A 27,744-nucleotide genomic window follows, 5' to 3' on the forward strand; every position below is an offset into this window, starting at 1 on the left:
CCGCAAAACCGTAGAAACAGCCAGTATAAGGCCTTAGCAGGTCAGGGGACAACTGCAACTTGTTGAAAGTTGTCCAGAACATCACGTATGCCAAAATTTCCTTGATCCACCAGTACACGGTGTACCTTCCTCCCAGCGGTTACTGTTGAGATCACCACCGGGTCATTGTCGTGTGGGACAACATCTCAGAGGTCGACCTTGGTGAAGACTGTTGAAGACGGTTGCTGCCCCTTCAAGATTGTGTTTGATGAAGACTTCTATGTACATTTCATTTGTATTTTGCTTTGCTTTAAGTGTGTCTTAGGTAGTGCTTAGAGGTTGTCTAAGAGTGGGCTTTTTGCTGAGTAACTCACCTCATAACCACTGGCCATGTGAAATCTAAAGATTTAGTTTCTGGTTTGCCTAACATTAAATTTCAGAACAACAGGCTTTGTGATGCTTGTGTGAAAGGTAAACAAATCAAATCCTCTTTCAAGTTAAAGGATATTGTCTCTACAAAAAATCCATTGGATGTGTTACATATGGACTTATTTGGTCCATCTAGAGTTGCTAGCTTGGCTGGAAATTTGTATGCTTTAGTTGTTGTGGATGATTACTCTAGATTTACATGGACTTTATTTCTTGCACATAAACATGATGCTTACACTGCCTTTAAGAAATTAGCAAAAATTCTGCAAAATGAAAATGGTTGCTGCATTAAATCAATTCGAAGTGATCATGGGGGAGAGTTTCAAAATACTAAGTTTGAGAGGTTCTGTGAGAAGCATGGGATAGCTCATACCTTTTCAGCCCCTAGGACACCCCAACAAAATGGTGTAGTTGAAAGGAAAAATAGATCACTAGAGGAACTAGCTAGAACTATGTTAAATGAATCTAAGCTACCTAAGTATTTTTAGGTTGATGTTGTTTATACTGCAGGTTATGTCTTAAATAGGACCTTAATAAGACCAATTCTTAAGAAAACCCCATATGAATTGTATAAGGGCAGAAAACCTAGTGTAAGCCACCTTAGAGTATTTCGGTGTAAATGCTTTGTATTGAATAATGGCAAAGAAAATCTTGGTAAGTTTGATGCTAAATCTGATGAAGGTGTGCACATTGGTTATGCTTTGAATGGCCATGCATATAGAGTCTTCAATAAAAGGTTGCTTATAGTAGAAGAATCAATGCATGTTGTTTTTGATGAAACTGATCATAGCATATCTAAAACTGCTGCTGATAACCCTGACAGTAATGAATTTAAATCTGTTTTAAATCAAAATGAATCGATTCATTTTGATACTGCTGATACACATGCTATACAAGAATCTACTGCAGCTGCAGGTTTGCCAAAAGAGTGGAAAACCCCAAGAGATTTAACACTTGATAATGTCATTGGGAACATTGAGAAAGGAGTGTCAACTAGAAAATCCTTGAACAATTTCTGTGAAGCAATGGCCTTTGTATCTCAAGTTGAACACAAGAATTTGAATGAAGCTCTCAAGGATAGCAACTGGATTTTAGCCATGCAAGAGGAACTGAATCAATTTGCTCTTAATGAGGTCTGGACTCTTGTTCCTAGAATACCTGAGATGAATGTAATTGGAACAAATTGGGTATTTAGAAACAAGATGGATGAGCATGGAGTGATCACCAGAAACAAGGCTAGGCTTGTAGCTAAAGGGTACAATCAAGAAGAAGGAATAGACTATGATGAGACATATGCACCAGTGGCTCGGTTAGAAGCTGTTAGACTGCTGCTTGCCTTCTCCTGCATCAAAGGGTTCAAGCTATTTCAAATGGATGTGAAAAGTGCCTTTCTAAATGGCTATATAAATGAAGAGGTATTTGTTTCACAACCACCAGGTTTTGAAGACCATCAACATCCAGAATATGTGTTCAAACTCCAAAAGGCTCTCTATGGACTCAAGCAAGCTCCTAGGCAATGGTATGAGAGGCTAAGTGATTTTCTCACCTCACAAGGCTATGACAGAGGCACATCAGATAAGACCTTGTTCATTAAGAAGAAAGGAGATGACTCAATTCTAGTACAAGTATGTGTGGATGATATCATTTTTGGATCAAACAATGGAGAATTGTGTGAAGCTTTCGTGAAAGTCATGAAGAGTGAGTTTGAAATGTCAATGATGGGTGAGTTGAACTATTTTCTAGGCTTGCAGGTCAAACAACTCAAGGATGGCATTTTCTTAAGTCAAACTAAGTATTGCAAGGATCTGCTGAAGAAATTTGAAATGGACAAGTGTAAACCAATCAGCACACCCTTCTCAACAAGCTGTCATTTAGATCATGATGAAGTTGGAATTTATGTTGATGAAACCAAATACAGAGGACTCATAGGATCACTACTGTATCTCACTGCCAGCAGGCCAGATATAATGTTTGCAGTGTGCATGTGTGCAAGGTTTCAATCTGCTCCTAAAGAATCACACTACAATGTTGTCAAAAGGATTTTGAAGTATTTGCAAGGAACTAAAGAAGTTGGCTTGTGGTATCCAGGTAATATTTCATTAAGCTTAACTGGTTATTCTGATTCAGATTTTGCAGGTTGCAAAATTGACAGGAAGAGTACAAGTGGAACCTGTCATCTGCTTGGATCAAGCTTGATCTCATGGCAATGCAAAAAGCAGGCTTGTGTAGCTCTTTCCACTGCTGAAGCAGAATACATTGCAGCAGGGAGTTGTTGTGCTCAAACTATATGGCTAAGAAAACAATTGAATGATTTTGGTATCTTACTTAACCATATACCTCTGCTGTGTGATAATACAAGTGCAATCAACTTAACCAAAAATCCTGTCATGCATTCAAGAACCAAACACATTGAAATTAGGCATCATTTTCTAAGGGAACACATATCTAATGGAACATGTGATATTAAGTTCATTGGTACTGACTTACAACTTGCTGATTTGTTCACAAAACCATTAGCCAAAGATAGGTTTAATTTTCTGCTTAATGAATTGGGTATTATAAATGTCAATTGTGCCTAACAATGAAAAATTAAATCTGTTTATTCGTAATTGAATGTGTTTATTTTCTGCACTAATATGCATTGATGACTAGGAAAGAGAAATTTTGATCTTTGACTGCTTGACTGACCTAGTGGGCATTAACCTCTGTACCTTTGACGGTTTTGGTCATGGTTATGTAACCGATTTGATGGTTTGGGTGCTCAATAAAGGCATGAGTATATGCATCGTGACCCTAAATATTTGTTGCACATTTTCAAATATTCTCTGCACAAATTCAGAGCATAAAATCTTCATGCATATCCACTCATAACTGCCATATCAACCCATTCATTTCTATATAAATCTGTGTGAATACTTGCTACCCACATTGGTTATTCGTTTTCTGTTCTCACCATTTGAAACCAAGAAAAGAATTCAGGTTCAACCATGGCTTCTTCTTCCAAGAAACAGAAAAATAAGGGGAAGCAAACCACCTTTCAAGGTGTGTTAGAAGGATGGTTCGCTGGAAATGAAGAAGGCATCAATGCCTACATTCATGAGACAAGCAGGAAGCAGATCAACATACCCAAAGTGCTGGATTTCAACTGGCTGAAATCTGAAAAACTGGTAGAAACAAGGGCTGTGTTGAAGCACTAGAAACTGAAAAAATATGTTGGAATTAACGGGTAATGTTTATCCTGACTTGGTTAAGGTGTTTTATACTAACCTCACATTGGATGGGAAGAATGTTGTCTCTTATGTGAAAGGAATTAAGATGAAAATCACAAGTGAGGTGTGGAACTCTGTGGCTGGAATAAAATATGCTGGATTGAAAGTAGGAAAGGGAAATACCAGTGAAATTTCAGAATTCAACAAGCTGCAATATTATAAGAGTTGCATGAGGAATCCTACAGAGAGTATAAACAGGTTCCATGCAGGGCATTTGAACCTCACTCCACGCCTAGTTGCATACATCATAGCATGGCAACTGATTCCTAGAGGGACAAACCATGCTGTCTTACATGAAGAGGATCTCATTCTCCTATATTGCATCATGAACCAGATTAAGGTAAACTGGGTGTTCATTGTCAATGAACACATGCTCAAGTAAAAAAGGTTGGCCGATTACCGTTTTCCCTATGCTATTCTTGTTTCCAAATTAATTGATTACTTTGGTGTTGATGTTACAAATGAGAGAAACGACCCTATTAAAGCTGTAAGTGAGATTGATAATTCAACTCTCACCAAAATGGGTTTTCACAAAATTGAGGACAAGTGGGTGGTTCTCAAGGAGAAGGACCCTCAAGCAGAACATGAGGATGAAGATGAAGCTGTTCCTATGGATGATGACTCACCTGCTACCCAATCTGTACATGAGGAAGTTGCTGCAAATGCCATAGTTGCCTATCAAGCTCCAGAATACCGAGGAGAACCAATGTCTATGTTTGAGAGGCAAGTGCTGTATCGTCTTGATGTAATGTCAGCAGAACAAAGGGCATACTTTGAGACTACTCATGCAAGGTTTCAACACCTTGATGATCAGATTGAAGGGGTTCAGGCACAGCTTGCAGAGCTTTACTACAAGGATCAGTAGTCTTCTGTTGTTTAATGCTGTTTTTATCATTTTTCAAAAGTTTGTAATGCTAAACAATATGGTTTTATTTTTCTGGATTTTTATGGTTATGGTTTCTGTTTCATATTTTCTTTCCCTATGCTCATATGCTGTTTGATGAATCCAAAGGGGGAGAAAAATAGTTGCTGAAAACTGAAACAAGGAGTTAATTCTGCACCTTAAAACCATGTCTTATGCTATGCAATACTGCTGTTGTTTTTCTGGTTTAAAATCTGGTGCAGTGCTGTTGAAGACGGTTGCTGCCCCTTCAAGATTGTGTTTGATGAAGACTTCTATGTACATTTCATTTGTATTTTGCTTTGCTTTAAGTGTGTCTTAGGTAGTGCTTAGAGGTTGTCTAAGAGTGGGCTTTTTGCTGAGTAACTCACCTCATAACCACTGGCCATGTGATAAGAACAAACATAAGTTTTCTTAAACTGTTTTTCACATGTTTTACAAAAAAACACGTTTACTGCATAAAAATAAATATGTTCTTTTCCAAATAAACAGATTCATTTTTACACTGATGCCTTGGCTAACTCTTGTAAAAATTAGATTTTGTGCATCATGTATTTTGACTAAGTCTTCTATCTTTCAAAACGACTGAGTTTTAAATAGTTAAACTTTCTCTGTTTTCGTTTTGAAAAATAAATCTGTTCATCTGTAAATGAATAGATTCTTTTTGTCTCTGGTGCCATGTCAAGCTTAAACGATTTTAGTTTTATCTCTGCACCAGAATGGTTGACTAAGTCTCCTCACTTAACAAATTCTCTAACTGCTTTTGAAATTAAATCTGTTCATTTTATTTTCAATTTGTTCATTTTATAACAGCTTTAACTGTTTTTCAAAATTCTGTTATAAGTTGGTTTTCTATAAAATGAAAACTTGTTTCTGAGTTAATAATCGTTCATACATTTGTAAAAACAAGTTTTACAGCAGAGAATCAAAAGTTTACAAAGGATTAGCATTTGTTCTTCAAAGATTTCGAAAATCACAAAGTGCTTGTTCTTGGTTTGGTTCCAAAAGCTTGGTGTGAGGTGCTGCTACTGTTCTAGCAATCTTGCCTACTGGTTTAAGGCAGATCTTTGTATCCTCAATCTTGCCTACTGGTTGAACACTCTTCTTGATAGGTTTTCTTGGAGAGTGTGTGTGTGAGCTGAAATAGGTTTTTTCAGCAAGAGTACCTAAGTTCTTGTAGGTTTCAAGAACAGTGGGAATTGTACTTGGTTGTACTGTGTTTTAGTGATTTCCACCTGGTTTTGGTGAAGACTGGATGTAGCTCAGTTGAGTGAACCAGTATAACTGCTTGTGTTCATTCTCTCTCACTCTCTGCAATTTCGTTTCTGCATAATTGATAAAACAACAAAGAAATAAATCTGTTCAATTGAAAATAAATCTATTCTTTCTGGGCACTATGTATACTGTTCTTAATTTCTGAAAAAGTTGTTTGAATCTGATAAGAACATATATAATCTGCTAAAATCCACTGGAACAGATTGACTGTGATAGGTTGCTCAAGAAATTGTCAAAGCCATTAATTGAACCTTAAACAATTGCTTAAAGTTGAAGCTTGTTGTTCTGTGATTCATTGTTCTTAATTTCTGGAAAATTGCTTGACATCAAGAAGAACACTCACAGTTTGTTAAAAGCCACTGGAACAGGTTGTTTGTAAAGGTAACTCAATTAATTGGCATGCTATCAATTGAACCTTAATCACTTGCTTGAAATTGAAGTTTGCTGTTTTGTGTTTCACTGTTTTTTTAATCTGATATCTGTGTGTGTGCATCTGGAAAATCTATCTGCATAATCTTGTGATTAACCTTGCTGTATAAACGCTTTTAAAAAAAAAAACAGTGCTGAAATAAATCTGTTCATTTTCACATAAATCGATTTATTTTCTGTAAAACTGTGTTAAACACTGTTTCTGCGAGAAAGTTTTAAAAGGTCAATTCACCCCCCCTCCCCCCCTCTTGAACTTTGGCACTATTAAACCCAACAAAGACAAGGTCAATGTCAAGGGCGTCATCTGCCTCTTGTGCTTCTACCGACATCACTGCTCGTGCATACTTCTTTCGCTAAGAAGCGGTGCACCCTCCTCCAGAAAAACCTCCCGAAATGGTGTGGATTTCACCATGCACGGGGATTTTATGCCCTTGGTCATCCCCTGTCACCGCCACGTCCTCGGCACTCTGTGTTACCTGCAAGTAATCCTTCAGGAAGTCGTTCTTCACCAACTCGTCCAGCTGGTGACCCAACGCCAAACAGTTGCGTATGGGGTGGCCAAATGCTTAGTGGAACTCACACCAGGCGTTCTTTTTGGGCCCCAACTTCTTGTCGATCTTTGCGGGTATCTTCAGTCTCTCTACTACGTTGGGGATAGCGATGAGGTCCTTTAATTCTACCATGAAGTTGTGCCTTGGTGGCATATTCTCCCTTGCATGCCCCTTGGTTTGGGGCTTTCTGAGTTGGTAGGGTTGCTGCTTCGCTGGGGTCTTCTTCTCTGTCGTTGCCTTGTGTACCCTCAGGGGTTGAGGTCGACCTGGTGCTCGTGGACGCGCGGGAACAACACACGTGCACTTCTCGTTGACTTCTCCCTCTGCAGCAATGTGAGCCATCGCCCGACGCCTTATTTCGCAGAAAGTTTTGGGACGGTTTCTGATGAGTGATTCACTAAAAGGCCCTGGCACAATGCCCTTTCTGAACGTGTGCACCATTATCGTTTCGTCCTTGGTGTTTAGCCTCACCACCTGTGCTCCAAAACAGTTAAGGAAGTCTTTCAGAGACTCTCCCTGATATTGTCTTACGTCAAAGAGATTGTAACAGATAGGTGGGGGAGCCCGATTTGCGATGTACTGCTCCCTGAACAACTTGGACAGCTGCGTGAACGATGTTATGTGGCCATCAGGGAGGCTGATGAACCACTCCATCACCGTACCTACCAGAGTGCTCATGAACAACTTTCATCGCATTGCGTCAGTACTTCCGACCAACATCATATGCATATGGAAGGCCGTGAGGTGAGCCTCTGGGTCCTCTACACCCGTGAAGGTGGCTTTAGGGCCCATGAACGTGGCTGGTATCATGGCGTCCATGATCGCCTGCGAAAATGGCATTGGGAATTCTCTGGGTGGCGTCGTGACTTATTGATCTTCCATCTCACGCTCCCCCCCTTGATTCCGCAACCCCCTATGCAATTCCTCGTTGGCTCTTTGCAGTTCTTCATTCCTTGCCAGCGAGGCAGCCAAATCAATCTGGATGCGCTCTTCATCCGCTCTCGATGCAACCATCGTTTCATGGAGAGCCTACATCGTTTCCATGATCTGTTGCAGGGTGAGGTTTTTGCCTCCATTCGATGCAACGGATCCTTGCCTTGTATTTCTCATCTTTCTTGATCTTTCTTGTTCTCGCGGATGGGATAATGTTTTAAATCGTGCCTCACGGTGTGCGCTAAATGTTCCTGCCGGTTGACTCGATTGCCTTTGTACGTCTCACGATAATCACACGCCCGATTCTCTGTGCCTTCGTTTGTGCCTTCTTTCGATCTAACACCTGAAATCACAAAGACATAGGGCTCCCTAGAGGCCGTTTGCACTCTGACGCTCAAGTCAATCTTAGGGCTGGGAAACACCAAAACTATTAAGCGTAAAAGCTCTGTGTAAATTGTGTGTGTGAAGTGGCGCAAGTGAATAACGTACCTTGTTAGGTTTATTACTACCCTTTATATAGTCCAGGGTTTCCACTGTTTCCGCTACCCAAATTAGGATTTCTGAGGGTGGGTCCTAGCGCCGCTATCACCCACTCTTAGGGCAACCTAACGCGTAAGGCTCCCTAACTGGAGTGCAACCTTTGACGGGATGACCACCTGGGTGCCAACTCGTGCACCTGATCTCTGGGGTCACCCGTCCTGGGACCGTCCTAGTCGTTCACGTGGTATGCATGCAGCTCACCCCTGGAACGTGACCCTCTTAGGTCGTATATTTTCCAGTGGCTCTTTACTTGTGTTACGCTTGAACACCATCCACACCACACGCATGGGCCCTCGTGACCTAGGCTTCTCCCTAACTCACAACTGATGAGTGGTCTGGGATCCACCTCTCGTGGTCCAGCTCTGCTATTTGACTTCATATCCTGATGACCGATGTCTAACCACTCCTCGATCCCTTGGGCTACTATCTACGCGACACTCTGGGCATACCGCTAGTGGGACCCACCACACATGATCGAGGTCTGACCTCTCCTCGACGCCCTAGGCGTGTCGTCTGCGAGGCGCTGGCCCCTGCTGCTCATGGGACCCAGCTTACGTGGCCCACACCCACTAGCAATCAACTACGCCTGTGCACTGGTCGGTACAATTACAAAAAGAGTTGAAAAAGGTTAATGAAAGGAATGAATACATTAAATAAATAAAAAAATTCTCATGCATCTAGCTCTAGGGTGAATGATTCTTTTGAGGAAAAGAGTCTTAGAATTAATGAATACTATCAACCCCCACCTAGAAGAGTTAGAAAAGAAAGAAAAGAAAGCTCAAAAGAGGTTAGGGTAGATCTACCTCATTTCTATGGAAAAGAAAATGTTGAAACATATTTAGACTGGAAAATGAAGGTAGAACAACTTTTTGTCTGCCACCATGTGAGTGAGGAAAGAAAAGTACCCTTAGCCACCCTCAGTTTTCAAGATTATGCTAGGTCTTGGTGGACACAAAGGGAAACTAATGTTAGAATTGGCAGAAAATCAGAAATATGCAATTGGGATGAATTGAAAATGTGTGTGAGAAGAAATTTTGTTCTGATTTCATCTGTAAAAGAGAAGAAGCTTAGAGAAGAAATAAAAGAGCTTGTAGAAAAAGGAAGAACCTTTATATATGGAGAAAAATAATATATTAGAAGAGAAAAAAGAGTTTAAAGAAAAATTTCAAGCTCTTGTAAGAAAGAAAGAAGAGAAGGAGAAAAGAGAAAGAGAGGAGGACGAAAGGGAAGATAGATAAGAGAAAGAAAAAGAAAGAAAAAGTGATGATAGAAAAGAAAAATACAAAAATCTCTTTTCCTGGAGTTGAATCAGATATCGATAACATTTTATCTTCTCTAGAAAACCCTTGTGAGTATGTGCTTGCAGAAAAATCTATGTTTGGAGCTGAACCAGATATAGATATAAATGTTTCCTCCATAGAAAATACAGAAGAATGTTTGGTTGAAAAGGAAGAAGAAGAGGAAACCCACAAAGAAGAAAAGTCTTTTATGACACCCCCTAAAAGCATGGCAGAGAAAGAATCCTTAAAGGGGGGATTGCAATACTTTGAACTCTTCTTTTCAATCATATAATGCTCATTCTTCTTTACAAAAATCTCAAAAACCAAACTTTGTGTTGCATAGCTTGGGCAATAAACAACACAAAGTGAACAAAAATATTTTTGAAAGGGGCCTTATGTTTTTCTTTAAAAAGAAATTTAAAGATCAAGGGCCTTGTGCCGACCCGTCCTTGGGCGTTGACCAAAGTCAAACATACGATGGGACTCACCAAGGGGCTCCAAGGAGGAAGGTAAGCGTTGACCGCCTTGGGCGTCGCTAGGTGTGGGCGTCGCCAGGTGTGGGCGTCGCCAGGTGTGAGCGTCGCCAGGTGTGAGCGTCGCCAGGTGTGGACGTCGTCGGGTGTGGGCGTCGCCGCTTTGGGCGTCGGCGGGTTTAGGCGTCACCCACCTTAAAGGCGTGAACCGTTATTCTGAGAGCGTGCGTTGGGCCAGATGGTGCCACCCCCCGATACCCACGGGTAGGGAAGACCGTGGAGGGGGTGGCACAGTGAGAGGCCACGGCACGGGTGTGGAGGCCTCAGGCCTCGGTACATCAGAACAGTAATAAAGAGAATAGAAAGGTGGCTTCAAGGCCATGTTCCCAGTACCAACAGGGAGTGACATGACTCGTGAAGTACCCATGCGTGAGGTGTAGGACGTGGCGACCCACGCCACCTTTGGAGAATCGCTGGGACAGATATGACCCGGGAGAGGGCCACGTCCCAGGGTACTCTACGCGAATGGTGCGAGAGGAAGGCTAAGATACTCCCAGGGCGAGTGACTAAGGGCTGGGGCGCATGAGTTGGCACCCAGGTAGTCACCCCCTACGCCAGATGCACTTCGAGGAGGGAAGACTTACGTGCTGGAATTTCCCTAAGTTGGGTTACAGCGTCGTAAGGCCTTCCACGTGGAGTTGCGCTTAAGTCATAAGTGACACGTGGCATCAGCACTGAAACCCAAGGTATATAAGCTTTTTTGAAAGCTTAGTGAGGTACGTTCTGACATTCTTACACACACTTGAGTCATTTGTGAGCTTACACACTATACGCACGGGTGATTTGAGTACCAGAGAGAAGTTTGTTAGAATACAGTTACGCGCCTTCAAAGCACCACAATTACAATGTTCCGATACGGAGGTGCATAGTGTTTTCTGCCTACTAACTTGAGTGTCGGAGTGCAAATGGCCGCTAGGGCGCCCATTGTTCTTCTCTGTTTCAGGTACTCACGACGGTGTAGGGTGAAGATCTGGAATCAAGAACGAGGGAGTCTTTGATACGCGAGTCGCAGCTACGCACTAACCACAATCTGGTCAACCGGCAGGAACATGCCTTATTTTTGTTTAGTTTTCTTTTGTTTTAATTTTCCTCTAAAACAGAAATTTATCTCATGTTTGTTTGATGTTTAATGTAGATTGACATTTGACCCAAGAGGAAAACATCAAATAAACAGAGGCTGTTGTCATTGAGCATCATTTAGATCTGAGGACAGATCTTTTCAAGAGGGAGGGAATGATGGAAACTGTCCAGCCTCGAAACTTTCGGCCAAGAAGATAGACGAAGATCGAGCTTTAATGAAGAGTTTGTAGAGTCTTTTTCTTCTTCTTAGCCTTGTAAAAATTGTATAGAGTAGTTAAGAAGTTTTAGGCCTTGTATCTTGGGCCAAAGTAGAGAAAGATGTAGATAGAAAACAAAGTAATGTGTAAAATAGTAAAAGAGGGGTGCAAATAGAAATGTAGGCAAGGAAGGCATGAGTCTCCACATGTCAATTCCTTAATGGAGAGGTTTTGCACCAATAAGGTGGTAACACTTGTCACTCTCATTTAGGAGTTTTTGAGAGACTTTCTCCTATAAATAGGAGTCTCTTATACATGTATTTCTTTAACTTGGAAATAGTAATGAAATGTTGCCTATTTTTGGCCATTCTACTTGTTCTTAAGTTCTCCCTAGGTTAGTCTCCTTCAAGACTTAGCCTGGACTCTTTCCTAGTGAGTTAGCCTCACCTCTCACTCTCACAAATTCCTAACTACACTTCAATCGATGGAAACTCCTCTTGAGTTTCTTTAATGCTTCCGCTCATCATATCTCCTTCATCATTCATCCAAAGAAGAAATTACAAAAATCACTAATAGAATAAGCGTGTTTTTCCATCAGGATTCATCGCAGCAGATTGGTTATCCTCCCTACAAGGCACTACCTTTAGACCCCTATCATTCTCCCTACCTAGGATACACTTTTTTGGTCACTCACTCTTCATATAATGTACTATTTCCTCGGACCAGGTGTATACGGAGGTTTCTCTTAAGAGAGTATCAGAACCCCAGGGGTACATGGCTCGATAGTCCATCACTCAAAATATCCAAAACAAAGGAAAGCAAACAAGCGAGACACAGGCACTCATTCAGGCAATGAAAAACAAACGCGCATTCAAAGCAACGAAGATAATAGAAATAACAATTAGAATCGAACGAATGCAAAAACAGTCCTAGAACAATTGATAAAATCATAATGAAATCATTAAATGGTATTAGTGCATGCTCATGAATCAGGGGAGGTACCTTGTTTCGAAGAACGAGTTGAGGCGAGGAGGTTACTCAGAATGAGGAAGGAAGTTCAAAGAGTTTGAGTTTCGTAGAAGGAAATGGAATAGTGAGAAAACGACGAAGTTTCAAACGTTATATAACCCAATGTTGGGAAGGGTAAGGGGCAATAAGTCCTGGTCGTTGATGAAAGGCCACGTATGTGCCTGTGATGGAGTATGGTGAAACATCCACTCAAAAATGCTTCATCCGTCGCGCTGTGTGCGCCACTACCCACAAGACACATAAGGCACCAAGGGAGAGCAGATAGCCCCTTCGAAGAAGCAAGTCATCTCGAGCCTGGGAGGCTTTTGTACTGAACCAGAGCGCTCAGAGCTCAGTGCTCGCTGGTCAAAGTTCAGCATCTGCCTCAAATAGGTCAACTCAATTTTGGCACCAAGTTGATGGGTCATGTGGTTGGGCTCAAGAGATGTGTTAACTCTTTTCCATATACTTAATGTAACCCCCTGTGTTTAAGGCCCAGGCGGTCAGCAAGGGGTAATAATGGACTTAGGGGTACGCTTAGTGCGTATGGGTCTAATGCGAGAAACATGTTTCCTCCAAACCTAAGCCTATGTGTGTTAGGGCACAATGAGCAGGTTGCATGTATGATACGTAGCGCCTCACCGAGGGTGCCTACGTGAAGCAGATTGGACCCCTGATGATGTAGACCAAGGAGAGAGGACGCTTGAGGCCCAAGCCCAACAAACTCAAGCCCAATCTGAGGCCCAAGCCCAACCTATGATTACTTCATCTATCATGCCTCAAAGAATTACTAGAAGCAAAGCACAAACTTTAGGAGATGAACATCAATTAATGTCTCTTTTTGTAGTATCTTTAGAATAGATTTAAAATAGAACATAAAAGATAAATAGTGGAAAAGTCACATTTTCTAGAATAGGAGTGACTTGTTTGGGGCGGGCCTTTTCACTTCCTTTTGCCTTGTTATGACCGACCCTCTACACTATATAAAGAGGAGCTTGGCTCTTGTAAAGACACATTGATATTGAATTTTGAAAGTAAAGTTACTCCTCTCAAATTGAGAGAGATTTTGTGAGACTTGTCCTCCTTCTCCTAGTCTTATCTTGTGAGTCTTTGGGAGCTCTCAAGTGGCGGCAACCTTCACTCATCTTGGAGCCTATTCACCTTCCAAGTGGCATGTTCATCTTCCCTTTCATCAACCACAAAAGTCTTTTATAAGAAGCCATCTGCACTGGATAGGACTCGAACCCAAGTCCAAAATTAATATTGGAAGCAAATTGTAGGTTTTAGGCAAAAATCGAACCCAAGACCCTTCAGAAACCAAGGAAGCATCAATCACTAGACCAGACAAGTTCTTTGGTCATATTACCATTTTTATTATACTTATTATTATTAATACAATTTATACATATTATTATTTATACAATTTATACATATTATTATTAATACAATTTATACTTATTATTATTAATATAACTTATACATATTATTATTAATATAATTTATACTTATTATTATTAATATAATTTATACATGTTATTAATATAATTTATACATATTATTATTAAAATAATTTATACTTATTATTATTAATATAATTTATACATATTATTAATATAATTTATACATATTATTATTAATATAATTTATACAATTTATAATAATAATAATAATATAAATTATATTCATATTATTAATATTATATTCAATATTCATATTCTTAATATTATTAATAATATTAATAATATTTTTAATGTTATTAATAATATTGTTAATATTATATTCATATTATTAATATTATATTTCATATTATTATTATATTCATATTATTAATATTATATTCATTTTATTAATATTATTAATATTATATTCATATTATTAATATTATTAGTATTATTAATATTATATTTATTTTATTAATATTATTAATATTATATTCATATTATTAATATTATTAGTATTATTAATATTATTAGTATTATTAATTTTATTAGTATTATTAATATTATTAGTATTATAAAATATTATTAGTATTATTAATATTATTTTTATTATTAATATTATTAGTATTATTAATGTTATTAGTATTATTAGTATTATAAAATATTTTTAGTATTATTAATATTATTAGTATTTTTAGTATTATTAGTATTATTAATATTATTAGTATTATTAGTATTATTAATATTATTAGTATTATTAATATTATTAGTATTATAAATATTATTAATATTATTAGTATTATTAGTATTATTATTAATAATAAGTATAATAAAAATCATAATTATACACAAGAAGTTGACTGTTGTAGTGGTTAAATTTTCCCTAGTCACTGAAGGAACCTCTCAGCAATTGTATAACCAAATTTCAAAAATGTGATCAGCTTTCAACACAGCTTCATTGACCAAGGATTCTTTCATAAATGTGATCTACAACAAACATAATTTCAAAAAGAATTAAATCCATTCTTTTCACAGTGCTGTCAGACACAAAACAATCGGTTGTTTCGAGGAAACAATCGGTTGTTTTTCTGCAGCATTAAAACTGATTTTGAATTTTTAAACATGAGCAAAAAGGATTCAAAGCAGATGAATTTGAACATTTTAAAAGAGATATTTAAGCATGAATATGAACATAAACAGGAATTAAAGATAAAGATAAGGAAGGTCTTATCCTTTATGATGTTCCTTCAATCAGCCATATGCTTTTGATCAAGAAGCCTCTTTTGACCATTGAGAGCCTTTGGACAGATACAGAACATTGATTCAGCTTCAATGTTAAACTTTTTCTTCCAAGAACTTGATCAAATGACTCAGTCCCTCATATTTCTCTAGATTTCCTGCATAAACATGAATTCAAGCAACAAGGTTTGGTCCCCTTACAAATGTGTGTCCATTTGGTTTCTTTTTCTCATTTGAAACCTCACAACCTTTAGGAATCCATTTCTTGAAGCCTCTGTGAACTGAAAACTTTCTTATTTTGCAGAATCTAACCGAATGGCCTTTCTTCATGCAATAAAAGCATGTAACAACCGGTTGTTTCAACTTAACAATCGGTTGTTTTACTGGCTTTCTTGAATTTTTTTTTTTTGAAAACTTATCTTGTTTGTTTTGTGGATTAAAACCTAAACCAGCTTTTCCAAAAACACAGTTTTGAGATGCCAAGACATTCTCAAAGTTAGATTTTCCTTTTGAAAGCTTATCCACAATATTAACAAGATAATGCACTTTCTTTTCAAGGTTTTCACAATTTTCACAAATGAGAGTGTCACACTTGCAAGAAGAGCTTTTGAAATGAGTTTCAAGATTTTTAAAATCCCTTTTTGATTTTTCCAACTCTTCTTCAAGTGCCTCACTCTCTTTTCAAGCCAGCTGTCAAGTTCTTTCAATTGGTTGTTTGAAAGAACCAATCAATTAGCTTCATCATGTGTTTCTTGAAAAGCTTCAAGCAATTCACTATAATTTTGTTCATTTAAAGAAGCACATGAACTTACTTCACTTGAGCTGCAAGACTCGTCATTTCCTTCAGCAATCAAGCATATATTTGCCCTTTCTTCTTCACTAGATTATGAGCTTGATGAGGATACTTCATTCTCATCCCAAGCTATGTAGGACCTTTTAGTCTTTCCCTTCTTTTCTTTGTAGCTTGACTTCTTCTCCTTGCTTTCTTTGTTTGGGCAATCTGCCTTTATGTGCCCTTGCTCACCACAACCAAAACAAGTATAGTTATTGGAATTAAAATCATTGGATTTTTTGTTTCCATACCTTTCTTTGTTGTTGTCTTTGTTGCAGTTCCTTTTCAAGAATTTGCTAAACTTTCTGGATAGCAAACTAAGGTTCTCTTCATCACTATCATCACTGGATTCTTGCTTGCCTTTGTGCTTGACAGCTTTTAAGGCAATACTCCTTACATGCTTGTCTTCACTTTCTTGAACATTGAGTCGATTCATCTCTAACTCATGTTCCCTAAGTTTGCCAAACAAAGAAGTGATATGATTCCACTAGCTAGATGTAGATGATTCTTTGACATTTTATGGAATCAACTTGAGTCGAAGAATGAATAAGCACTTTTAATAGAATTGGATCAATGTTTTATGTTTCAAGAACTCACCAAAACTTGCACCAAACACCAAACTCACATGGAAGATCCATCTCTTGCCAATTGAACCGATTAAATTGAACAAGAAAGCAAATGCACCGTTTAAAAAGCTTAAGGAATGAAATGCACCAAACAAATTAAGAAGAAATGAAGAAGAAACAACTGAATCCAGCAAAAGAGCATAAGAACCGAACACTACAAGAAATTAAGCTCAAGACACCGAATAGAAAGAACCTAGACATGTTTTAGAAATCGAATGAACTTGGAAATGAAATGAAAAGATGAAGGAGAGAAGAACTTATGAGGATGGAGAGCTTGGTTAATGATCACGCCACTTGAAATGTGAAGGCTCCTAGATAAGTGAGCAAATGCCGCCACTTGAGAGAACCAAGGCACTCAAGATAAGACAAGGTAGAGGAGAAGAGAAAGTTCTCACACAATTCTCTCTCAATTTGAGTAGAGTTTCTCTATAGCCAAATTCCAATCTGAATTATGAAGGACCTAAGCCCTTCTTTTATAGGAGCAAGGGCCGGTCATTACATAGCTTATTCCCTAAGCTACCCAAAAAAGCTCCTAAGCTCACGCCCCCCCCCCCCTACTGAGCTCACTCCCAAGCTTCTAGAATTTCCAAAACTAAAGCCTAAAGATGCTTTGACAAAAGAGGTGTCTAATGTTTCCCTCTAAGAACCTTTTATTACACAAGAAACTATTAAAAGAGAAAATAATCTCCCACTATTTCCTAATTCCTTAAATGTGCTTCTTATAAGCCTATGAGGTGGGCTATTGACTCCTTGAGCGTTTACCACTTGGGCCTCTACCTCTTCTTGTCCTTGATTATTGGCTTCCATTGCTTCTTGATCTTGATCTCCATCATACTCCCCGAGTTGGAGAGAATTCGACCACGAATTCTGGAGACCTACAGAGAAAGGAGTTAGATCACTAATATTAAAAGTATGACTACCAAGGTATGTATCAGGCATATCTAACTCATAAGCATTGTTATTAATCCTCTTTAGGACTTGGAAAGGTCCATCACCACGAGGAATTAGTTTGGACTTCCTTTGAGTAGGAAAACGATCTTTTCTCAAGTGAAGCCAAACCTAATCACCCTCATTAAATAACAATGCTTTTCTCCTTTTATTGGCAAGTTCAGCATACTTGTCAACCTTCTTCCCAATTCTCAGCTTGATCCACATGGACCCCTTTGCTACTCACAACAAACCCTAGGAATTCTATATGATCAAGTGCAAACATACATTTAGCAAGGTTAGCATACAAATGTTCCTTCCTAAGGGTTTCCAAGACTTGTCTAACATGCAACCTATGGTCATTCAAAGATAAGCTATAAATGAGGATATCATCAAAATAAACAACAACAAACTTACCAATGAAAGGTCTCAAAACATGATGCATGAGGCGCATGAAAGTACTTGGAGCATTAGTTAAACCAAATGGCATAACTAACCACTCATATAAACCAAAGTTGGTCTTAAAGGCCATCTTCCATTCATTACCCGGTTTTATACGGATTTGATTGTAGCCGCTTTTAAGATCAATCTTTGTGAAAATTTTAGAACCATGCAATTCATCCAACAAATCATCAAGCCTAGGTATGGGATGCCTATACTTAATTGTAATGTTATTGATAGCCCTACAATCCGAACACATCCTCCATGAGCCATCTTTCTTAGGGACAAGGATAATAGGCATAGCACAAGGGTTCATGCTATCTTGGACCCAACCTTTTTCAATCAAAGCCTCAATTTGTTGGCGAATTTCCTTGGTTTCACTTGGATTGGTCCTATAGGCCGGACGATTGGGTAAAGAAGATCTTGGAATCAAATCAATTTGGTGTTCAATCCCTCTCAAAGGTGGAAGGCCGTTTGGAGGATCTTGAAACACATCTTGAAATTCCTTTACCAAATTATCCAAGCAATGAGGACTATCAACAAGAGGTTCTAACTTAAGAGGTCTAGGGATAGCTAAGAATATAGGATTGTGAGCCACTATTTCCCTTTGAACCTCATGCCTAGACACAAGAAGCATAGGCTTAGGACTTTTTTCTTTTTCACTCTCCCTCTTTTTCTTCATAAGAATTTGGTCCTCATGGACTTCTCTTAGAGAGAGGGATTTCAAAGTAACCTTGTGACCATGGAAATCAAAAGAAAGTTTGTTGGTAAAGCCATCATGAAAAACTTTTCTATCATATTGCCAAGGCCTTCCCAAAAGAACATGTGTTGCTTCCATGGGCACAACATCACATAATACCTCATCTTTGTATTTTCCAATAGATAAATGGATGAGGACTTGCTTATTCACAACTATTTCTCCTACTTCACTAAGCCATTGCAATTTGTTGGGCTTTGTATGAGAGATAGTAGGCAATCCAAGTTTATCTACTACTCTTGTACTAGCCACATTAGCACAACTACCCTCATCCACTATTAAGGAACAAATGTTGTTTTGAATAAGAAATCTTGTATGGAAAATATTTTCCCTTTGACTTTCATTAAAAGGTTGTGAAACTTGTCGAAGAAGTCTTCTCACAACTAACAAATCTCCTTCAAGTGGACTTTCACTCTCATTCTCACTAGATGCTCTAGAATGTGAAGAATGCCTAGGTGAATCCGAATCATGCTCACTCATGACAATGCCATTATGCACAAACATATTCCTTTTAGAAGGACAATTAGCCGCAATGTGACCATAACCCATACACTTAAAGCATTTCTTACTAGACGATTTAGTTGGTGATTTAGGCATAGAAGTAGAAGGCTTAGATTCCTTTGGTTTGAAAGAAGAATCTTTAGAAGGAAATTTAGAAAAATACTTTTTGTTCTTCCAAGAATTGTTGCAGTAACCATCATTGGGAGCATTTTTGAAAGTATTTTTCTTAGCAATTTGGGCTTCCACCTTCATTGCAAGATGAACCAAAGAACCCAATGATGAATACTCTTGAAGCTCAACAATATCTTGAATATCCTTCCTTAGAACACTCACAGACCTAGCTATCAAAGCTTCCTCACTCTCACGCATATCTACCTTAAGCAAAAGCATTTCTAATTCTTTGAAATAAGCATCCACACTTAGCGTGCCTTGTTGAAACGTTGGAGTCTCAACATGAGGTCTTTCCTAAAGTGTGGTGGCACCAACCTAAGGCGCATTTGATCCTTTAAAGAGTTCCAAGAGTCCACGGGAGGACCCTTGTGATAGATAATGTCCTTTACAAAACTATGCCACCCTTTCATGGCATAATCACTAAACTCTAAGGTGGCTAGCTTAAACTTGTGGTCATCTTGGACCTCATGGATCTCAAAAAAATTTCACATTTAGCCTCCCAATCTAGGTACACATTAGGATCACTATCCCCATTGAAACTAGGAATTTTGACCGAAGGAAGCTTAGCCTTTGCGTCTTGGTAGTATCCATCTTCACGGTGATGTCTATCTCCATGAGCATGAGGTCTATATCCATGAAAGTGGGGTTGAGGTCTCCTTCTTCTATGTTCCTCTTCACGGCCATGATCATTGGACGAGCCTCTAGATGAAGGTCTATGAAAATGACGCTCTCCATGGATAGAATGAGAGGACCTAGCTTGCTTCATTTCAATGCTTTGCAATTTTTCCTCCAACCGTCTAATAGCTTCATCTTGGAATGTAATGGTTCGCTTTGCCTCTTTTAATTCACCAAGAACAGAAGCTTTGCTAGGAGAATGCTGTTTGTAAGACTCACCACTGGAATATGAAGCCATTTATAAAAGAAAACAGCAAACAAAGTTAAGAAAACAAGGTTAGCAAAAAGAAGTTGGAACCAAAATGCCGAAAGTGAAGTGTCACTTAAAATCACTCCAAAGAAAGAATACTCCTCTTTACCAATCTGATCTTGAGGCCTTTAGTATCCTCAAATGAAATATGTCAAAGCAAGAGCACACAATCTCAAAGCAATTCACCACAAAACCAATGAATAAAGAAAGACAAACAAGAAAAGGTATAAGCAAGAAAGGCTTTAACAAAAGGAATACTAGATATATGACAAACTCAAAGATTAATGAACAAAAGACAAGCAAGAAAATAAGGTACTCAATGAAAAAGAAGGCACACAAAAGATACCTAAAGAAAAGCACTAAAGTAGATGAAGAAAACAAAAAACAGAACTACTGAAAAAAAAAATTTATGCAAACTGTGCTTGATGTTCACCGATTTATCTGGAATGATTTAAAGCGAACTGGATTATGAAATTGTAACCACAGAAAGTTCAAGATCTTAGCTCAACAATGACACTGGAATCACTTAAAAACAGTAAGCCAATTAATTGTGATAAATTTTCAAAAATCACTGCCAGATTACTGTATTTTTTCGGCAGAATTGCACACTTTTGGTATTTTATTTATCATTTTTTTTGTACTTTGAATTTTTAAGTACTTCTTTTTTATACTCTTTTATAACACTTTGAAGAACACAAATCCAGAATTTCAGAATTTTCCAGTAAGTAAATCAATTGCAATAAATCGAAACAGTGAGCACGTTTTCAGAAAAACAGAGGAATCCTAACAGGAATGAAAAACAGAATTAAAAACTAGCAAAGACATAATGGAAATGATGTATAAGAACTTGTATAGATCTAAAATACAAGTATGAACTCAATACTAAAACAGAAAATGCACAAAGGATCAAGACACAAGTTCAGAAAAACTGTATTATACCAAAGCAAGAAACAAAAAAATACAATAAAAGTACTACAAGAAGTGATGACATTCTTGGAAAAACATGACTATGACAAAACTTGTATGGATTTAAAAAGGAAAAGACACAAACACATGATAGGCACAAATTAGAAAACAGCAATAAAACTCAAATTAAGCCTTAAAACAGAAAGATAAACAACAAGAATTATAGAGCTCTTGAATTAAAAGTGCAAAACAACTCAAAATCAAACAAGAACAAACCTAAACTCTAGATACCACAAGATATGATTCCACTAGCTAGATGTAGATGATTCTTTGACATTTTATGGAATCAACTTGAGTTGGAGAATGAATAGGCACTTTTAATAGAATTGGATCAATGTTCTATGTTTCAAGAACTCACCAAAACTTGCACCAAACACCAAACTCACATGGAAGATCCATCTCTTGCCAATTGAACCGATTAAATTGAACAAGAAAGCAAATGCACCGTTTAAAAAACTTAAGGAATTAAATGCACCGAAAAAATTAAGAAGAAATGAAGAAGAAACAACTGAATCCAGCAAAAGAGCATAAGAACCGAACACTAGAATAAATTAAACTCAAAACACCGAATAGAAAGAACCTAGACATGTTTTTGAAATCGAATGAACTTGGAAATGAAATGAAAAGATGAAGGAGAGAAGAACTTATGAGGATGGAGAGCTTGGTTAATGGTCACGCCACTTGAAGTGTGAAGGCTCCAAGATAAGTGAGCAAATGCCGCCACTTGAGAGAACCAAGGCACTCAAGATAAGACAAGGTAGAGGAGAAGACAAAGTTCTCACACAATTCTCTCTCAATTTGAGTAGAGTTTCTCTATAGCCAAATTCCAATCTGAATTATGAAGGGCCTAAGCCCTCCTTTTATAGGAGCAAGGGCCGGTCATTACATAGCTTATTCCCTAAGCTACCCAAAAAAGCTCCTAAGCTCACGCCCCCCCTACTGAGTTCACTCCCAAGCTTATAGAATTTCCTAAACTAAAGCCTAAAGATGCTTTGACAAAAGAGGTGTCTAATGTTTCCCTCTAAGCACCTTTTATTACACAAGAAACTATTAAAAGAGAAAATAATCTTCCACTATTTCCTAATTCCTTAAATTTGCTTCTTGTAAGCCTATGAGGTGGGCTATTGACTCCCTGAGCGTCTACCACTTGGGCCTCTACCTCTTCTTGTCCTTGATTATTGGCTTCCATTGCTTCTTGATCTTGATCTCCATCAAGAAGCCATACTCAATGATGTTTGATCTTTAGATTCAGATATTGCAGTTACCTTAGGTTGCCAAGCTTTATCAAGACATTTGAGAATCTTGATGTTTAGCTTTTCCTTTTCAAAGGTCTTGTCAAGGCTCATGAGATGATTGATGATGTGCGTGAATCTTTTCTGGACTTCAGCAATTGTCTCACCCTTGAGCATTCTGAACATTTCATACTCTTGGATTAGAATATGCTTTCTAGCTCTCTTCACCTCATTGGTACCTTCATGGGTTACCTCCAAGGTGTCCCACATTTCCTTTGCTAATTTGCATTGAGAGACCATGAAAACCTCATATGAATTTAAGGCAGAGGTTATTATGTTTTTAGCAATGCAATCAAATTTGGCCTTCTTTCTTTCAGAATCAATCCATTGAGACCAAGGCTTTTCAATGGAAGATCCATCTTTTTCAAATTTTGAGACAAAAGGACCATTTTCAATTGCATCCCAAATACCTTTGTCAAGTGATTCCACAAAGATTTTAATTCTGACTTTCCAAAATTCGTATTTCAAACCACAAAACAGAGGTGGTCTATTGATTGAAGCACCTTCCCCAAAAGGTAGTCTATCAGCCATTAAAAACAGTTTTAGGATCACACTTGAATAAATTTTAAGAACCAAGCTCTTGATGCCAATTGTTAGAATGTATGACTTTAAACTAGAGGGGGGGTGAATGGTTTAAAGAGGGTTTTCACAAACTTTTAAGTCAAGAATGAAATTACTTCGAGAAACACTTGAATCAGAATTCAGTTTGCCAAAACACAAAGCAAATAAGCACAGCACCAGAAAAACAATCGGTTGTTTCGCAGAAACAATCGGTTGTTTATACCAGTTCACAAATATAAAAACTGAATTTAAAGAGATTAAGGATAGAGAGAATGCACACAGAGGTTTATACTGGTTCACTCTAAACCCAGAGCTACATCCAGTCTTTCCAGAAACCACTGGGGAATCCACTAAGCAATCAACCCTAAATTACTTACAACACAACCAAAGAAGTGACCTTGATCCCCTCAAGACACACACTTCCTTTGGTCCAGCACAACACCACTAAGATTGTTGATCTTGATCCCCTCAAGAACACACAACACTTCTCAGCAATACACACAAAGTTTCTTTCAAAGTACAAAGGATTACACTTGTTACAGAAAAGATCTGAAATCAATACAATATGAAAATCCTATCTCACACTCTTTGATCAATGCAATCTCTAAGCAATTCTCAACTTTTCTCTTAAGCAAAAAACTCAGTGAAAAACTCAAATCTATTTTTCTATATTAAAACAAAGTTGTTTGTTGCATAATCTTAACAAACTATTAATAGCATTTAAAGATTGGTCAAAGCATTAAAAACTGGAGCGTAAACAATTAGAAAATCATTTATTGCTCAGTCAAAGCACAAAATAGTTTTCTGTTATGGTCCCAAAACAAACAATCGGTTGTTTCCACAAATCAATCGGTTGTTTTGGTTTGACAGCAAGTCAACCATTAAAAACAGTTTTCAACCTTTCTAAAAACTCCTAAGTATAAAACAATTGGTTGTTTCGACAAAACAACATGTTGTTTTTCACTTAGTTTGAAAAACACTTTTCAATTAAAAGGTTTGAGAATGCTTATGCTTTGGATTCAATCAAGAGTGGATATATACAATTAATCTACCCCAGATCCTATCTAAAGACAGCTCAGCAACAACAAGCACATCCAGCCTTTCATCAACCTTCAAAGGGTTTGGATTCTTCAAAGCTTGAACACACTTGGTTCAACACTATTCGGTTCATGTGTCTTTAGTTGTGTTTTCAATCGGTTCATCTTCTTGAAATGGGTTTCTATTCGGTTTGTGATGTTCTTCATTGTCTTTGTTTGTGTTCTTGAATTGCTTGAGAATCTTGATCCTAATTCTTAAAAATGTCAACTAATGAATCATCTCCTAATTAACTCACATCACCTGATGCTAGTACATGAGTTGGTACCCTGGCGGTTATTCTGTTAAGATTTGATGCACTCCAATGAAGGAAGGATTCTGTTCAGCACCGACGCTAAGAGAATGTGCCCTAGAACAGAATATCTTCCTATTGCATAGGATTTTAGTTGAGAAGAGACTCTCATGATAGAAAGTTGTTACAAGAGGTAGGCTATAAAAGGGACTTGAGATCCAAGGTAAAGGTAGGTTATTTCTAAGACTGAAACTAGTTACTTTTGGTTTCTATAAGTCCTGTACTGACTTGATCGTCGGAGTGCAATCAACATGTAGGGCCCCCTCTGTCTCAACGACACCATGTTCCAACATTCCAAAGGAAAGAACATATTCCACTAGAGATAGACGGAGCTAGATCTTGGAATTGAAGTCAACGGCGACCAAGTCAACCAACGAGAATAGTCGTCTAACAAGGTCAACCCCTTGATTTGAGCAACCCACATCCCTCACCTCATTAGCCACGGAATGTTAATTATAGTAACTAATTGACTTACCTTAAATTTTATTTTGATGTTAATTATAAGAATAGAGTCGGTCTTTGATGAAAGAGTTGTACGAGATTTGTTAGAAATTACACTCACTAATATATAGAGATCCACATAAATTAAATTAATATTAAAAATATGTTTTATTAGTGTTATCTAAGTCAACATTAAATTAAATAAATTTTATAATAAAATATATCAATATCACACTAAATTATTTGAATTAAAAATCAATTTAAAGATTAATAACAAATTACCATCAACTTAGCTAACACTTCAGAGAAATGGCCTTCAAAACCTGTGGTAGTGAATTTACGCTCGTTTTGAGAATCTATCATGTTGAATAAACTTTAAATGTTAGTTTGTGGGTTTTAAAATTAGAAGTTACTAGGATATTATAGAATGAGGGTTTGGATAGGTGAAAGGTCAAAAGTTGTAAGTGGGATTTTAATTATGGTGTTAGTGGGATTTTAAGGTCATAATGTAGATCTTTCTAGAAGAGCTTCCTAAAGCCTATAAAAAGGATGCTCTCTCATTTGTAAGAAGCACCACAGAAAGAAATACAATAGAGAGAATTACAAAGAACAGTGTTTCTTTTAGAGAGAATTTAAAGAGTGAGTGAGTGTCTGTTTTTTTTTCAATTTGGTATCAGAGCCAATGGCGAATGTGACGGGTCAAATACCGCTACCACGGTTAACGAAGGCGACCAGATATGACAACTGGAGCATTCAAATGAAAGCTCTTCTCGGTTCTCAGGATTCATGGGAGGTGGTCGAAGAAGGTTTTGAAGAACCAACAAATACCACGAGTTATACGGCAGCTCAAACCAAGGCATTGAAAGAGATGCGATCGAAAGATAAGGCAGCTTTGTACATGTTGTATAGAGCTGTTGATGAGGCAATTTTTGAGAAGATTGCTGGTGCGTCCACTTCAAAGGAAGCATGGGACATATTGGAGAAGGTGTTCAAAGGAGCTGACCAAGTTAAGCAAGTGCGTCTACAAACTCTGCGTGGCGAGTTGGAGAATATGAAGATGATGGGGTCAGAAAGTGTATCTGACTACATCACGCGTGTACAGGCTCTGGTGAATCAACTCAACCGAAACGGTGAAACGTTGACCGATGCACGAGTTGTGGAGAAGATTTTGAGAACATTAACAGACAATTTTGAGAGTATTGTGTGCGCGATAGAGGAGTCAAAGGACCTTGCGAAACTCACAGTCGACGAGCTTGCCGGTTCTCTCGAGGCACACGAGCAACGGAAGAAGAAGAAAAAGGAAGAAACACTCGAGCAAGCACTTCAAACCAAGGCGTCAATCAAAGACGAAAAGGTACTCTATCATCAAAATTCTCAATATAGAGGGCGTGGTCGTGGAAGTCGTGGAAACGGTCGTGGTGGAAAAGGCAGCAACCATGAAGGGTACTATAAGGAGAAGGAACAGTCGAGCCAACCAAATTGGCGTGGAAGAGGACGTGGTAGAGGAAGAGGCGGCCGATCGAATTATTCCAACATCAAGTGCTACAAATGTCACAAATATGGTCATTATGCGAAGGATTGTAACTCTGACAAATGTTACAATTGTGGTAAAGTGGGGCATTTTGCAAAAGATTGTCGTGCTGATATAAAGATAGAAGAAACAACCAACCTAGCCTTGGAAGTCGAAACGAATGAAGGTGTTCTCTTGATGGCTCAAGATGAAGTCAACATTAACAATGATACTTTGTGGTACCTCGACTCAGGAGCAAGCAACCATATGTGCGGTCACGAGTACCTATTCAAAGATATGCAAAAGATTGAGGATGGTCATGTTTCATTTGGAGATGCATCAAAGGTGGAGGTCAAAGGGCAAGGTACGGTTTGCTACTTACAAAAGGATGGCTTAATTGGGTCACTCCAAGATGTTTATTACGTACCAGACCTCAAGACCAATATTTTGAGTATGGGACAACTCACGGAGAAAGGTTACTCGATATTTTTGAAAGATCGGCTACTACACTTGAAGGACAAGAAAGGGCGTTTGGTTGCTCGAATCGAGATGGCAAGAAATCGGATGTACAAGATGAATTTGAGAAGCATACGAGAAAAATGTTTGCAAGTCAACATAGAAGATAAGGCATCATTGTGGCATCTCCGTTTTGGTCACCTACATTGATGTGATTCCACTAGCTTAGAAGAGAAAGGTTCTTGACCTTCTTAGGAATCACCTTGAGTTGGACATTATAGAGGCACTTTTCTTAGAGTTGGATCATTGTTCTAAGACAAGAACTCACCAAAAACTAGTACCAAATCCCAAACTCATTTGGATGAACCAATTTTAGTCAAATTGAACCGAACAAAAGAGTAAGAAAAGCAAAGGAACAAGATGAATGGACTGAAATATAAAACTGCCGAACCAAAACTCATAAAAAAACAGCAAGAACACCAAACTAAAACTCAAGAACACAAGCTAACAAAAACAATAGAAAGAGAAGAAAGGAAGGAGAAGAGAGTGCTCATGAAGATGGAAGAATGTTGGATGATCTCGCCACTAGAAGTGTGGAATGCTCCTAGATGAGAGTGATGCCGCCACTTGAGGACTCCAATGATCCATCAAGATAAGACTAGAGAAGAAGGCTCAAAGCTCTCCAAAGTTCACTCAAAATTTGAGTAGAGTTTTCTTAGATTAATTCCAATCTGAATTTTACAAAGAGAGCACCTCTATATATAGCCTAAGGTGCTGAAAATGCAAGCTAAAACAATTCAAATTTCCCTCCCAAAGCTAGCTAAAACCGGCGCCTATTTCAAGCCATGAGGAAGGTGTGACTCCTTCCT

At 38.1% G+C, this 27,744-nt stretch overlaps 1 protein-coding gene across 1 annotated transcript; it reads right to left on the reverse strand.

The window, feature by feature from the left end:
* Positions 1-6,848: 6,848 nt before the first annotated feature.
* Positions 6,849-7,487, reverse strand: LOC137817847 (uncharacterized). The gene has a single exon (XM_068621072.1). It carries the CDS (start codon positions 7,485-7,487, stop codon positions 6,849-6,851), a length of 639 nt encoding a protein of 212 aa, XP_068477173.1.
* Between the last annotated feature and the right edge of the window lie 20,257 nt (positions 7,488-27,744).

The sequence above is a fragment of the Phaseolus vulgaris genome, chromosome 10, assembly GCF_051622355.1.
Source record: "Phaseolus vulgaris cultivar YP4 chromosome 10, ASM5162235v1, whole genome shotgun sequence".
Taxonomy (NCBI): domain Eukaryota; kingdom Viridiplantae; phylum Streptophyta; class Magnoliopsida; order Fabales; family Fabaceae; genus Phaseolus; species Phaseolus vulgaris.

Excerpts from the sequence above, each read along its gene's own strand:
- LOC137817847 (XM_068621072.1), bottom strand. The coding sequence starts at position 7,487 with ATGGAGTGGTTCATCAGCCTCCCTGATGGCCACATAACATCGTTCACG.